General features: G+C 54.1%; 3 protein-coding genes across 3 annotated transcripts; 2 read left to right on the top strand and 1 right to left on the bottom strand.

Annotated features, from left to right (window-relative positions):
* Positions 1 to 683: 683 nt before the first annotated feature.
* J4E83_008305 (uncharacterized protein) lies at positions 684 to 1,544 on the top strand (the record flags this gene model as incomplete). Its single annotated transcript, XM_049335202.1, has 1 exon — positions 684 to 1,544. The coding sequence occupies one exon, from the start codon at positions 684 to 686 to the stop codon at positions 1,542 to 1,544; it is 861 nt and encodes a 286-aa protein (XP_049185741.1).
* Positions 1,545 to 3,185: 1,641 nt separating this feature from the next.
* J4E83_008304 (DNA-directed RNA polymerase II subunit RPB1) lies at positions 3,186 to 8,478 on the bottom strand (the record flags this gene model as incomplete). Its single annotated transcript, XM_049335201.1, has 2 exons — positions 3,186 to 8,051; positions 8,122 to 8,478. The coding sequence occupies 2 exons, from the start codon at positions 8,476 to 8,478 to the stop codon at positions 3,186 to 3,188; spliced, it is 5,223 nt and encodes a 1,740-aa protein (XP_049185740.1).
* Positions 8,479 to 9,064: 586 nt separating this feature from the next.
* On the top strand, positions 9,065 to 10,668 carry J4E83_008303 (uncharacterized protein; the record flags this gene model as incomplete). Its single annotated transcript, XM_049335200.1, has 4 exons — positions 9,065 to 9,134; positions 9,195 to 9,256; positions 9,307 to 9,536; positions 9,585 to 10,668. 4 exons carry the CDS (start codon positions 9,065 to 9,067, stop codon positions 10,666 to 10,668), a joined length of 1,446 nt encoding a protein of 481 aa, XP_049185739.1.
* Between the last annotated feature and the right edge of the window lie 2,025 nt (positions 10,669 to 12,693).

Genomic DNA, 12,693 nt, shown 5'->3' with positions numbered 1-12,693 from the left:
TCTGTGTCGGCCACATACCACATACCGTGTAGTTCCACAATGAAGGAAATAAGGTAAGGGACCAAGACCTCGCTGTATTGCATTGCAGATGATGTCTTTAATCTTTTAAATTGCCGATAATGTAGAAGAGGATGTCGTCGTGTCTGATGTTAACCCGAAGCCGTCCGGATCTGTGGATGTAACAGTCCCTCAGTTGTTTGGTGTGTGAAACTCAAGCTTGAACTCTGCTAGGATCGGTACGAGGTCTTCTGTGTTCCATTAGCTTGGTGAAAGATGTACCACCAGAGCGCAGGCAAGCGTAACAAGGCTGACTGTGGCAACCCAGTTGCAACTGTTGCGTTCACCCTTGGTCCCTCGCAATATATCAAAAGGTCCTTTCTCTGCTATTAGTATACGCGCACAGTTTACTCCACAACCAGCTCTCCTTCGCAGCATTTTCAACCTCTCGACCAAAAGCTGTAGCCCCTCTGACAAGAACATACGCACACACAGAGCACCTAAACCTGTGATACATACCCGCTCTTACCGAATCTCACCGTCTCTTCCTCTTTGAGCACCCAGTCTTGAAGACCGCCATCCCATTTGCATCCTCGGCCTCAACACATAGTCGCTGTAAAGCCCTTTTAACTTCCAGTCCTTCGAATAACAAATATTACCGGTCTCAAACTAAGAGGTAATTCAAAATGCACGTATTCAAGGATTGGAAGAGTAAGCACGGCGCTGGGGAGTCCAAAAATGAGACGAAGGTCAAGCCGCTCCCTCCTCGACTCACCTTCACGGAGCAGACACAACCGGATGACTCCATCATCAAAAGTCTTGACGACCTGTATTCTAAGACGGTCAGAGTTTGGAGAGGTGGAGATTGGAACAATGATGTGAAGAATGGTGCCACAGGCGCATGCTTCGACTCATCCCACCACGTGCCCGGGGAGGGCACTAAGAACCGTGCGGCTTTCAAGGATGGCAAGTTTGGATTTTGCCTAGAGTGGATCGAATTTCCGTACGAGGGTGAAGTCTATCGTGTCAGGTGCATGAATGCTTTCTGCGTAAGATCGCAGCAATGTACAGACCACCCCAAAGCAGTATACAAGGACGGCCCAAACCGTATCTATGATCTCATGAATTGGGGTGAGAACGTCACATATGGTATGATCAAAGATACCAGAGCTCCAGCAATCCCTTTGACGGATTCCCAGCGGAAGGAGCAGGTCCTGGAGGAAATTGCGGAGGTCAAGGCTAAGTTTGTCGAGGCGTACGAGAGAGGCGAGCTTGCGACTGCTAAAGAATTGGAACGTCGAGTCCTCAACCTTGAGAGAGCGCTGAAAAACAAAAGTTACTTGCGCGAGGACAGATCAAACGCCGCGCCCCAACCCTCTGCGTCTGCCACTATTCTCAACGCCCGGAAGGCTGTGAGCAATTCAGCCCCAGGTAATCCAGACCTTGACGCCAAGGCCAAGCGTAATCCAAACAATCTCAAGACGAATAAGGGCAAGACGGACTATACAAAAGGCCTAAGTTCGATCAAGGAGCGTCCGGGTTCTTGAAGTCATGTTCGCTCATGTTTCCAAAACACCCAAAGACTCGTTTGTAGGGACGCTTTGTACACGCGGTTGGTGTTGTCTTTGATTCTCGCGAACCCGGTGCCCAGCATAATATAGCGAGCCTGATGGTCGTGTTTTCGTGTAGCGCAAATGCAAAGTATAATCAGATTCATCCCAAAGCTATCTCTTTCTAGTCGGTGACGTATAACAGCTTTCCAAGTGGATTGAGAGAAGACGTGCGTAGACTGCTGCATGCGACGTTGGTGAAACGCAGCGAGGCATGCTGAAAGAAATGCACCTGTAGTTGTAAATAGGCGGTCGATGGTCTTGTGCCGCGGCTCGATCGTCCAAGCGTGGGTAATGACGCGCATCGTATAGTGGCGGAGTGAACTCATCGTGATGCACCTGCTAACATAACAACCTGGAGGTAAGTACATTCACCGCGCTGATGTGAACGGCAACCGCGGAACCGTTGCCCAGCAAGAGCGGCGCCTTTACCTTTGCATGGTTTCGCGAGTGGGCTGAGTTCGCGTCGCTCGCAAAGACAAGTAGCAGATAATGTGCAGCGTTCAGGAAGTGGAAGGGCGGGGATGGAGTGAGGTGGAAGTGCGAAGAAGCGACCGCCATTGAAAATGCAAGGCCGGCCCACTACCAAGACACGTGATCGCGCAGCTGCCGAGACCGAAACCACAACACCCAATAACACCGAATGACAATAACATCGTCATATTTCTTCTTAATTATCTACCCCGACTCAGCCTCAGCCAACGCGCAGCAACGCAACAACGTGACTCTATATTCCCATCTCATGCGTCTCATTTTCCCTCCAGCAAGTAAAAAAGCCCCATCGAAGCGCAATTTATAGCGGGCTGTCTTTCTAAACATGCGCAAACATCCATCTCTCTGTGTTCAAAAAGAAAGCCCCCGATTATGTTATGAGGGCGCGCAAAAGCAAGTAACTCGACAAAGCAACGCTCAGCTTCCAAACGCCCCATGCGCAATTTTCTTCCGAAAGAGTAAAAAGCAAGCAATGATTAAACGCCCGTAAAACAACCCCAGCCGCGTAGAAGGGAACTCAGGGTGTTTGTATGCAATCTTGAACCGCGTGACAAGAGTAAGTGAAGAAACGCGCAAAAAGCAGGTTTTTGGTGCCACAACCGTGCAGCTTCGGATAATAGTGGTACACAAAAGCATGGAAAAAGAGGGAAAGCCCCATCACTCGTTGCGCAGATTCCATGTGAGTGACAGTAGTAGTGCCGTGAGCCTAGTTAAAGGAACGGTATACCACATACACAGACATGAGACTGCCATACGAGACCAGCCGTGATAGGGTAGAGCAACCATGTACGAATGAAGTTCTAGGAGAGAGAGCACTCTCGGGGGAGAAGGGGAGCAGGCAAGGCACTTGCTCGACATTTTCACACCGGAAGAGGTCACTCACCCAGATCATCAAGCCATGGTAAAGAGAGGAGGAAAAGAACATTTTCATACACAAAAACTAGAAGAAGAGATCGAGAGAGAAAAAAGAAGGCTCCGATACCTACATCGCCATCAAGCCAACTATTGCTTTGGAGATCTGGAATAAACGTTAGCACGTGCAAGATAAAACGGAGGGTTGTCTACAACTATGACCAAAAGGGGTACTTACGTAGGAGAGTACGCTCCGCCCGGAGAGGTAGGGCTGTAGCGCGGGGAGGTAGGTGAGAAGGAGCCTGCTGGACTCGTGGGCGAGTAGCGAGGAGACGTCGGGCTGTATTGCGGCGACGTGGGTGAAGTCGGAGACTGCCTGTTGCTGCTCGCTTGGTATTGAGGGCTTGTGGGACTGTACTGCGGTGATGTGGGGCTGTATTGCGGCGACGTCGGGCTGTACGCGGGGGAGGTCGCGCCACCCATGAATGTTGGGGACGTTGGGCTGTAGTTGGGCGATGTGGGAGAGTATTGAGGTGACGTCGGGGAGTAGCCAGCAGGAGACGTGGGCGAGTACGACGGTGATGTGGGTGAGCCGTATCGAGGCGACGTAGGCGAGTAGTGCGGGGATGTAGGCGAAGCCATGTATCCCGGTGATGTTGCGGCGAAACGAGGGCTGGCAGTACCAGGCGAGGTAGGCGAGTAACCAGGCGAAGTTGGCGAGAAGCCTGGAGACACTGGGCTGGTAAAGCCGGGAGACATGCCAGTGAAGCCTGAACCACCCGGGCTTCTGCCTCCGTCGTACCCGCCGGGGCTGAAACCACCACCTCCGTACATACGACCATAGTCAGTGAGACCACCGGAATCGTCACCTCCACCAGCGGCAGCCATAGGAGAGAACGAAACCTGATCGTAAGAGCCGACACCCATGCCACCCTCGTACGTAGGAGAGCCCAAGTCATAGGGTGTGTTGGCTCCGTCACTCAGGTAGTTGCCAGCGCCAGCAGCGCCACCCATCATCTTGGAGTTGTCCTCCACCATTGTGAGAAGCATGGCATTGTCCATGACCACGTCAAACTCTCCGGTACCCATGGGCGCCAACTGGCCGAGCATGATGTTCTCAGATACACCACGGCAGTCGTCCAGCTCACCAAATCCGGCAGCTTCCAGGAGAATCTCGACTGTCTCTTCGAAAGAACAACGCATAAGAGCACCAGTGTCGTTACGGTTGATACCGTGACGGGTGATGGCCATGAGAAGACCACGCTGGCACATGATGTCGACGAGCAAGGCCATGTGACGATGGTTGACGTAAGAACCGTCGAAGGACAAGACCATACCGAGCTCCTTGAGAAGACCTGCACGAGCCGCTTCGATTCCAAGAACAGCGAGGATCTCGATGAAAGAGTTGGAGTAGGTCTTGGTGGCATCAACACCCTCAATGGCAAGCACCTCGGCCAGTGCAGTACCTGTAGTATCGAGCACCCACTCCTTACACTCGTCCTTGTTCTTCGAGTGTACAAGAGACTTGTCTGCCAACTCAACGGTAGTGATGTGGTCTCGGATGAAAGCACGCTCGATACCGCGAACACCACGTAGCGTAACGTCATCGAGAAGATGCTTCTCAAGCTTGCGCATCCATCGCTCGTCACGCTCGTCCTCATCCTCGTCATCCTTCTGAAGGTTCTGGTCCCAGATGAAACGAACACGCATGACCTGCTCGTCGGCGTTTTCGTCACTGAAGATGACTGCCAGATTAGGCTTGAACTCTTCCTTGATCTTGCCGGCAACTTCGCCAATGGTGATACTTTTGTCCAACAACTTCTTGCGGTCGAGGATGATTCGAAGCAACCACTTGGACTGGGACTCAATAACTTCGTCCTCTTCGGGAAGAATGAAGTAGGACTCAACCATGTCCTGGTCCTCCTCAACTAGCGTGGACTGAATGTCGGGGTCGTAGTAAAGCTCAACAGCTTGTGTCAATGAGCGGAGGGTTGTGAGCTCGATGGTGCTTCGCAGGCGCTTGGCATCCTGTTGGCTGGCCTTGGAGTCTGTTTGGCGGACCAACATAGACGGAGTCTTGATGTTGGCAGCGACGTTCAGAATTTCCTTGAGACGGGGCACACCGAGAGTGACGTTCTTAGAAGACACACCGGCAAAATGGAAAGTGTTAAGCGTCATTTGTGTAGCGGGTTCACCGATGGACTGCGCGGCCAGAACACCTACCATCTCACCAGGAGCGACAGCGGCCTTGAGGAAGCGGTCTTCGAGTTCACCAAGAACATAGTTCAGGGCCTCCTTGTTTAGGCGATGCTGAACGACAAGCTTCTTGTATGCGAGACGAGCGCGAAGATGAGCCTTGAACAGATACGTTGCACTGCTCTGGGCCTCTCTTGACAATTCGTCGGTGCCACGAATGACAACCAATCGCTCCAGAGTCTCCTGCACCTGTCTGATGGTCTCGATGGGGTGTAGGTTGCTGACAGCCTTCTCGGGGTTGATATTGAACCGCGCCTGAGCGGACCGGATCATACGCTGAATGTTGAGCGGCAACTGGAAGGACTCTAGGTTCTCGTCGGTCACATTCTTGCGGAGAGTCTGACGATCAAGTTTGATCATCTCGAACTCTTCGTCCAGGGCTCGTTGAACGTCGACGTCACCCTGGAACATAGTAGCACCCTCCAGCTTCGACACTGGAATCTCCGGGTAGTCCGTCGTGAGAACGTCAAGCTTGTATCCATCCTCAAAGTCGGCCTCGGAAGCCATGAGGATATCCATGGACTGGTTCTCAATGTGCGCGCCATCCAAACCATCTTCACCGTAGATGAACTCAACGATATCTCCCATAGAGTTACGCACAGTTCCATCGTACTTGACCATAACATCTTCGAGCGCCTTGACGAGACGACGTTGAATGTAACCAGTCTCAGCTGTCTTGACTGCTGTATCGATCAAACCCTCACGACCAGCCATGGCGTGGAAGAAGAACTCCGACGGCGTAAGACCGCGCAGATATGAGTTCTCGACGAATCCACGAGACTCTGGCGAGTAGTCGTCCTTGGAGAAATGCGGCAGCGTCCGGTACTTGAAACCATAGGGAATACGCTGTCCTTCCACAGCTTGTTGACCGACGAGGGCAACCATCTGAGAGATGTTGACAGTGGAACCCTTGGAACCGGAGACGACAGTTTGGACAACGTTGTTGAAGTCCTTCAAACTGGTCTGAGCGGCGGTACCTCCACCCTCACGACCTTCGTTGAGGAACTTCTGGACCTTGGATTCGAATGTACCACGAATCGTCATACCAGGCATGGGCTCAAGCGCGTCCTTAGTAGCAGTCGCAATGATCTCTTCAACCTTGGCCTTGGACTTGCCAATCTCGGAGGCAATCTTGTCGGACGTGGCAGGGTCTGGGATGGTGTCACCCACACCGAAACTGAAACCGTACGTAAGAAGCCACCAGTTACAGATGCGCTGGCAGGCATTGAAGAACTTGACTGCTGCATCCGGTCCGAGCTCGTTGAAGATGATGTGAATAACACCACCTGCGGAGGCTCCGACAATCTTCTTTGTGACCTGACCGTAAAGCAGCTGACCACCCTTGATAGCGAACGACTTGTCGACGATGTCGTTGTATGCATTGGGCTTGGAGTCCGCCTCCTTCTTCTCAATGTTGACCTCACGTGGGAAAGCCATGCTGATAATCTGCTTGCCAGTCCAGAGAGGCCGGGGCTTCAGAATGGCCGGCTCTGGAACAATACCATCCCAATCAGGCACCCACATGAGGATGGGCATGACCTGCTCAATAGGAATGAAGTTGTCACGACGACTCATCTTGTAAACACCGAGAAGCGTGTCCTGCACGATACCCATCAAGGGCTGGTTCTTCTGTGGTGATACGATCTGCTTGGGGACCATGCACAGGTTCTGCACCTCAGCGCGGGTCTCGTCGCTCTGGGGGACGTGAAGATTCATCTCGTCACCGTCGAAATCAGCGTTGTAGGGTGATGTGACGGACAAGTTGAGACGGAAGGTGGAGTAGGGCATGACCTTGACGCGATGTCCCATCATGGATTCCTTGTGCAGTGAGGGCTGACGGTTGAAGATGATGACATCGTCGTCGTCAATGTGGCGCTCGACCTTCCAGCCGTACTGTAACCGCAGGTCGTCGAGGTTCTTATTGTGCTTGAGGTCGAGACGGACACCGTCGGCCTTGATGACGTAGTTGGCACCAGGGTGTTGGTTAGGACCGTTGCGCACCAGGTTCGTCAGCTTGCTGATGTTGAACTTGGTGACAACCTCGGGGTATGTCAGGGTACGTGCGATAGATCGGGGCACACCGACTTGGTCCAGTGACAGGTTAGGGTCACCGGTGATGACAGTACGTGCGGAGAAGTCGACACGCTTTCCCATCAAGTTACCACGAAGACGACCCTCCTTGCCCTTCAAGCGACCACGGATAGTCTTGAGCGGTCGGCCAGACTTCTGCATGGCCTGTGGAACACCGTTGGCATCATTGTCCATGTAGGTGGCGACGTGGTACTGGACGAGAGCCTCAAACTCGGCCGTTACGTGAGCAGGCGAACCCTCCTGCTGACATTCTGCGACACGACCGTTGGCGCGGATAATGTCTCCAAGCTTGTAGGTCAAATCGTCCTCTCCACGCATACCCTGGCCGGTACCGTCGACGGAGATACTGGGGCGAACCGGAGGTGGAGGTACTGGCAGGACATCGAGAATCATCCATTCGGGGCGAGCGTAGTCGGCGTTCAGGCCGAGCAGTTGGAGTGTGTTGTCAGACATGAGCTTGAAGATAGTCTGCGCCTGCTTCGGTGTGATGACTTCCTTGCGGTCGCCTTGGCCGTCGTCGTCGTCCTTCTTGCTCTGTTTCCAGGTGCCGGTCAGCTTGAGACCCTCCTTGCGGATAGAGTCTGGCTGTTTGCTGCCGCAGCCGCCGTGGGCGATCTTGGGGAGCTTGTTCTTGTCGCTGCCGTCGTCCACATCCTGCATGCACACGGTCTTGCCCTTGGACATGCGCCAGATCTTGTCGAAACGCTTCTTCGCATCCTTGGTCTTGGCGGCGGCGGCCCAGTCAGGATGGTTCTGATATTGCAGTTAGCATGAGCATGAAAATCTAGGATCTGAAGTCTCTGTCTTCCGCGGGAAGACTTACGAAGTCAGCCTTGATCAGACCACACGTGTGGCAGACAGTCTCGAGCAGCTTCTTGATCTTCACGACGAAACCGACGTGGAAGACGGGTGTGTGCAGTTCGATGTGACCAAAGTGGCCGGGGCAGGTCTGGATGTCCTCCTTGCAGGTCGCGCACGAGTACATGCGGTCAATGGTGCCGAGCTTGGGGTCGTTGAGACCCTGCTCGCGCGGCTTCTGCTTCTGCTCGTCCATGGTCTCCGGGTAGATGATGTGGACCACGCTCATGGCCTTGATCTCCTCGGGGGAGAGCAGCCCGAACTGGATCTCCTTGATCGTCCGGAGCGGACATTTCGACACCTGTGGGGCGCCGGGAGGCATCCTGGCGGTGGTGGAAGTTGAAAGGGACGGCGGGTGAGAGAACTATCGGTCGGCGGTCGCGGTGGCCACGCCGGGCGGTTCCTCCGCGTATTAAGTAGTAGGTGCGACTGCCGTTGTAGCTGCGTCGATAGCTGTGGCGCCTGGTGAGAGACTGAGTGCGCGCCGCGCGCGGAAAGAGATGCGGTCGAAGAGTCGTACCCGTGAAAAGGGCGGACGGGGGTCGGGGGCTCGCCGGGTCGCGCCTCGGGGTCAAAGGCGTGCGCGCGTATTAAAAGCGCTCGGGGGAGCACTATCGGGGTCGTCGAGGTGGAAGACGCGCTCTAAGTAGGTAAGAGCGGCCGTTGGTGATGGCGGGTGGGGTGGTGGTGAGGGCGTCGTGCTGTTAGAGACGGAAGGCGACAAAGAGTTGCGGCCGCGCTTTGACGCACTAGCCGAGTCTCACGTGCAGTGACCACCGCGGACAGGACCACGCCGATTCCATGTTGCTCACTTTGCGCCTATGGACTTCATTCACCAGTCGCGTCTGTAAAGATGCTGCCAATTGAGTTCCTTGCCCTGCACTCCCCGCCCTCTGCAGTGCACCACCATGAATCTCTCGCTGGTTGATCCCTTTGTCCTTGCGCAGGACTGCCCCGATGTCATCACCGGCCGCCTACGTGAGTTCGACATTGTTCCCAGGTTACTTTTCCCACCAGGCAGCAGCTGACAACGCGCAGGCAGCGGCCACTCGACGTCAATTCGCTTCAGCCACCGCGGCGATCTGCTTGCATCCGGACGGGTACGCGAATGTTACGCCGTGCCATGTGATTTCCGCTGATTGGATTCCAGCACGATGGCATCGTCGTCATATTCGACATTGAGACAAACGGCGTTGCGCGCAAGCTGCGCGGCCACACGCGCCAGGTCCAGTCTCTTAGCTGGTCGACCAACGATCGCTATCTTCTCAGCGCCGGACAGGACTGGAAGTGTGTGCTCTGGGACTTGAAGGATGGCTCGCGGGTGCGCACCGTCCGCTTTGAAGCGGCCATCTTCATAGCGGAGCTGCACCCAAAGAACCAGTGAGCATACAAGTCACGTTTACAATGCCCTGGCTAATTGCTTTCCAGCATGCTCTTTGTAGCCGCCCTCTTCGAAGACCAGCCCGTCATCGTCGACATGTCCGAGGAAGTTCCCGTCAAACACTCCCTCTCCTCCGCGCCCCATCGAACCGACATAGAACGCGAGAATGCTTCCGAGAAGCAGACGGCGCAAGACGCCAAGCAGACGACCACCATGACGCTCTTTACACCGACGGGCCAGCACATCATAGCAGGCACCAACAAGGGGTGGCTGAACATCATAGACACCGAGACACACGCCGTCCGCTACTCGTTCCGCGTCACCAACAACATCATCGTATACATCCGCATGACGCCATCAGGGAGGGACGTCGTGCTCAACTCGAGCGATCGCATTGTCAGGACACTCCACCTACCCGACCTGAGCGACCCAAAGTTGGACTTTGACACACTGCAGTTGGAAGTCGAGCACAAGTTCCAGGACCTTGTGCAGAGGCTCTCGTGGAATCACGTCTCATTCAGTCCCACAGGCGAATACGTCACAGCATCTACCTGGATGAACCACCACATCTACGTCTGGGAGCGTGGCCAGGGCAGTTTAGTCAAGATTCTAGAAGGCACCAAGGAAGAGCTCTCCGTAGTCGAGTGGCACCCATTCCGACCCTTCGTCGCTGCCGTCGGAGTAGACTCAGGCCGCGTCTGGCTCTGGTCCATCCTGCAGCCGCAACGCTGGTCCGCCCTCGCCCCCGACTTCGTCGAAGTAGAAGAAAACGTAGAATACATCGAGCGCGAAGATGAATTCGACATCCAGCCCCTCGAAGAACTGCACAAGCGGCGTCTAAACGCCGAAGACGAAGAAGTCGACGTCCTAACCGTAGACCCTGTTAAGACCTCGGCCACGGAATTCGGACCGTCGATTGGCGACGCAGAGTTCAGGATGCCCGTTTTGTTGGATATCGAGGCAAGCGATAGTGAGGATGAAGTGGTGGCTGTAGGTGCTGGTCAGTTCAGACGGCGCAGTCCTGGCGCTAATAAGGAGTGGATGAACGATGATGAGGTGGCGGTTAGTGGTGATGAGGCAAGGAGAGCTAACGGTACTGCAGTGAACGGGACGAAGAGACGGCGAGGCTGATGAACGAAGCATAGACGGCTGCTAATGTCGTTGCTACCAGCTGTATGGGTGGAAGCGCTTCGACGCATCGCGTGACAAGAGCGCGCTGACATGACAACACTGTATGGAGTGTACTTGAACTCAAGACATCGTCAAGTGCACAAGTGGTTGATAGACGCCATAGTGAAGAGGAATAAGGACAAAATCTTATCAATATATTACTACCACGTCATACAAGAAAAAACCTGGACAGATCTGCAGACTACATCAAACCAAAAACTTGCAAAGTAGGTGATCCAAAGTCAACGTAGACTCCATGATTTTCGGTGTTTTCCTACGTTGGCGTGCTACCTTGCTCTTTACCGCGACTCGAACGTTATATTGGCGAATGAGCTGCCATATTCTTCTAACATGCCGTGCTTTCTTTGGTCAAATACTTCGCTCCCACGAGTGAAGTAGATGTTCGTCTAATTCGCGGGTGACTATAAACTCCATGATGTTTGATGATGTTATTCGTGCATTCCACTCGTGGGAGAAAGCCTCATAAAGCTAGACAATTCGTGTATTTCCAAAATGCAAATTCTTGTTTGATGATGCGTTACGGGGTGGGCTCAAAGGGTTTCCAATCATGTTTTTCATTTCGCAGACGAGTGTCTCAATGGCGCTGTCCTGATCTTGACCTCTCCATTCCCAACATACTGCGCATCCCTTATATCGCTCAAATTCAAAACATGCTGATCTCCTTGCGATTGCTAGATGACCACTCTACTCTTTTATGAAAGATGAGCTCCTGCTGCCGACTAGCAAGATGGATCCAATTGAGCTCCGAAAAGGTCATGTTATTGCGACTACCTATTTTGACATACTACACATGTCGTACCCACCTCGCATTGTGTTGAGAAAAATGTAGCACCGTGTTCCTCCATATGGTAGGCGGTAGCACATGTTTGAGTCCACAATTATTGGCACGGATTGACTTCGGATGGCGTGGCGCGGCGTCGCTTCATCACACAAACGACGATGAAACCTGTTCTGGCGTTGATCTGAAGGTGATGACCTTGAACATGTTCTGGGCAAGGCTAAGGCAACACCAATGCTGCGACTTGTCTAGATTAATCGTGGATGGCTGGGGTTACGATGGATGCGGCGGCAGGTCTAGCAAACGTCACTCGGCCTCGGTTGGTAGGCGTTGTCCCTGGTTGTGGATTGTGATCAGGCCCAGGGGCGATGCATGAGAGTCAGCGGTACTGTGCAAGCTGATGCGCCTCGATAGAACCATGGATGAGGATGCAAGGCGCGTCGCAGTGCGGTGAGCCCCGGAGAAGTAAGGGTATTCCAAGTATAGAACCATGTCCGATGGACTGCAGACTCTGAGCGTCTCGGATGAAGAAAAAGGTTGGGTTGGTGTCAGACTCCGGGTGGGCGATGCGCGATGCTTCTACCGCACCGCCCGCCGCTCCATGGAACGCGCAATTTAGCTCGATGCCACACGGACCTCGCCAGTCGAACGCCAACATCCTGCCGAGCACACCATGGCAGGCAGAACAGACAGGAGAATGCAATGGAAAACGCGATGCACATGCGATAATTGCCTGCCAGCAGCGACAGCAAGATATCCAGAGCACAAATGCGGCTAGCGTGACTGGGGGCCGTGCGCCCTCCTCCTCTTGGGAGTGTCGGAATACAATGAGAAAACGTTAGCGACGATTCCCGCCCAATATGATCTGGGAAACCGACCACCCCAGCTGGGCCGGCGAAGCCCTTTCTTTGCCCTCGCGGCAACCTTCGTCACCACCCACTCTCCCTGCCACTCCCCCTCTGCATCTCTCCACGCTCTGCTTGCATCGACGCGCTTCATCAGCTCGACGATACCTCGACTTCCTGTGAAGCACGGCTCACCCAGCTTGCTGCTCACCCTAGCCACCGACACGCCAACGCGCTGACCGGCAGAGCCACTGTCTGTTCTCCTCACCGCTGCAGGCCAAACCATCACCACCCCCATCTCTGCTGCCCTCCACATCAGCCATCTCCGTCCATCATCGCCGC

This window comes from Alternaria metachromatica, assembly GCF_023757995.1.
Source record: "Alternaria metachromatica strain BMP 0045 chromosome Unknown scaffold_23, whole genome shotgun sequence".
NCBI classification, from domain to species: Eukaryota; Fungi; Ascomycota; class Dothideomycetes; order Pleosporales; family Pleosporaceae; genus Alternaria; species Alternaria metachromatica.
Note: the sequence above shows the minus strand (reverse complement) of the source record. Positions and strands in the feature narration are given on the sequence as shown.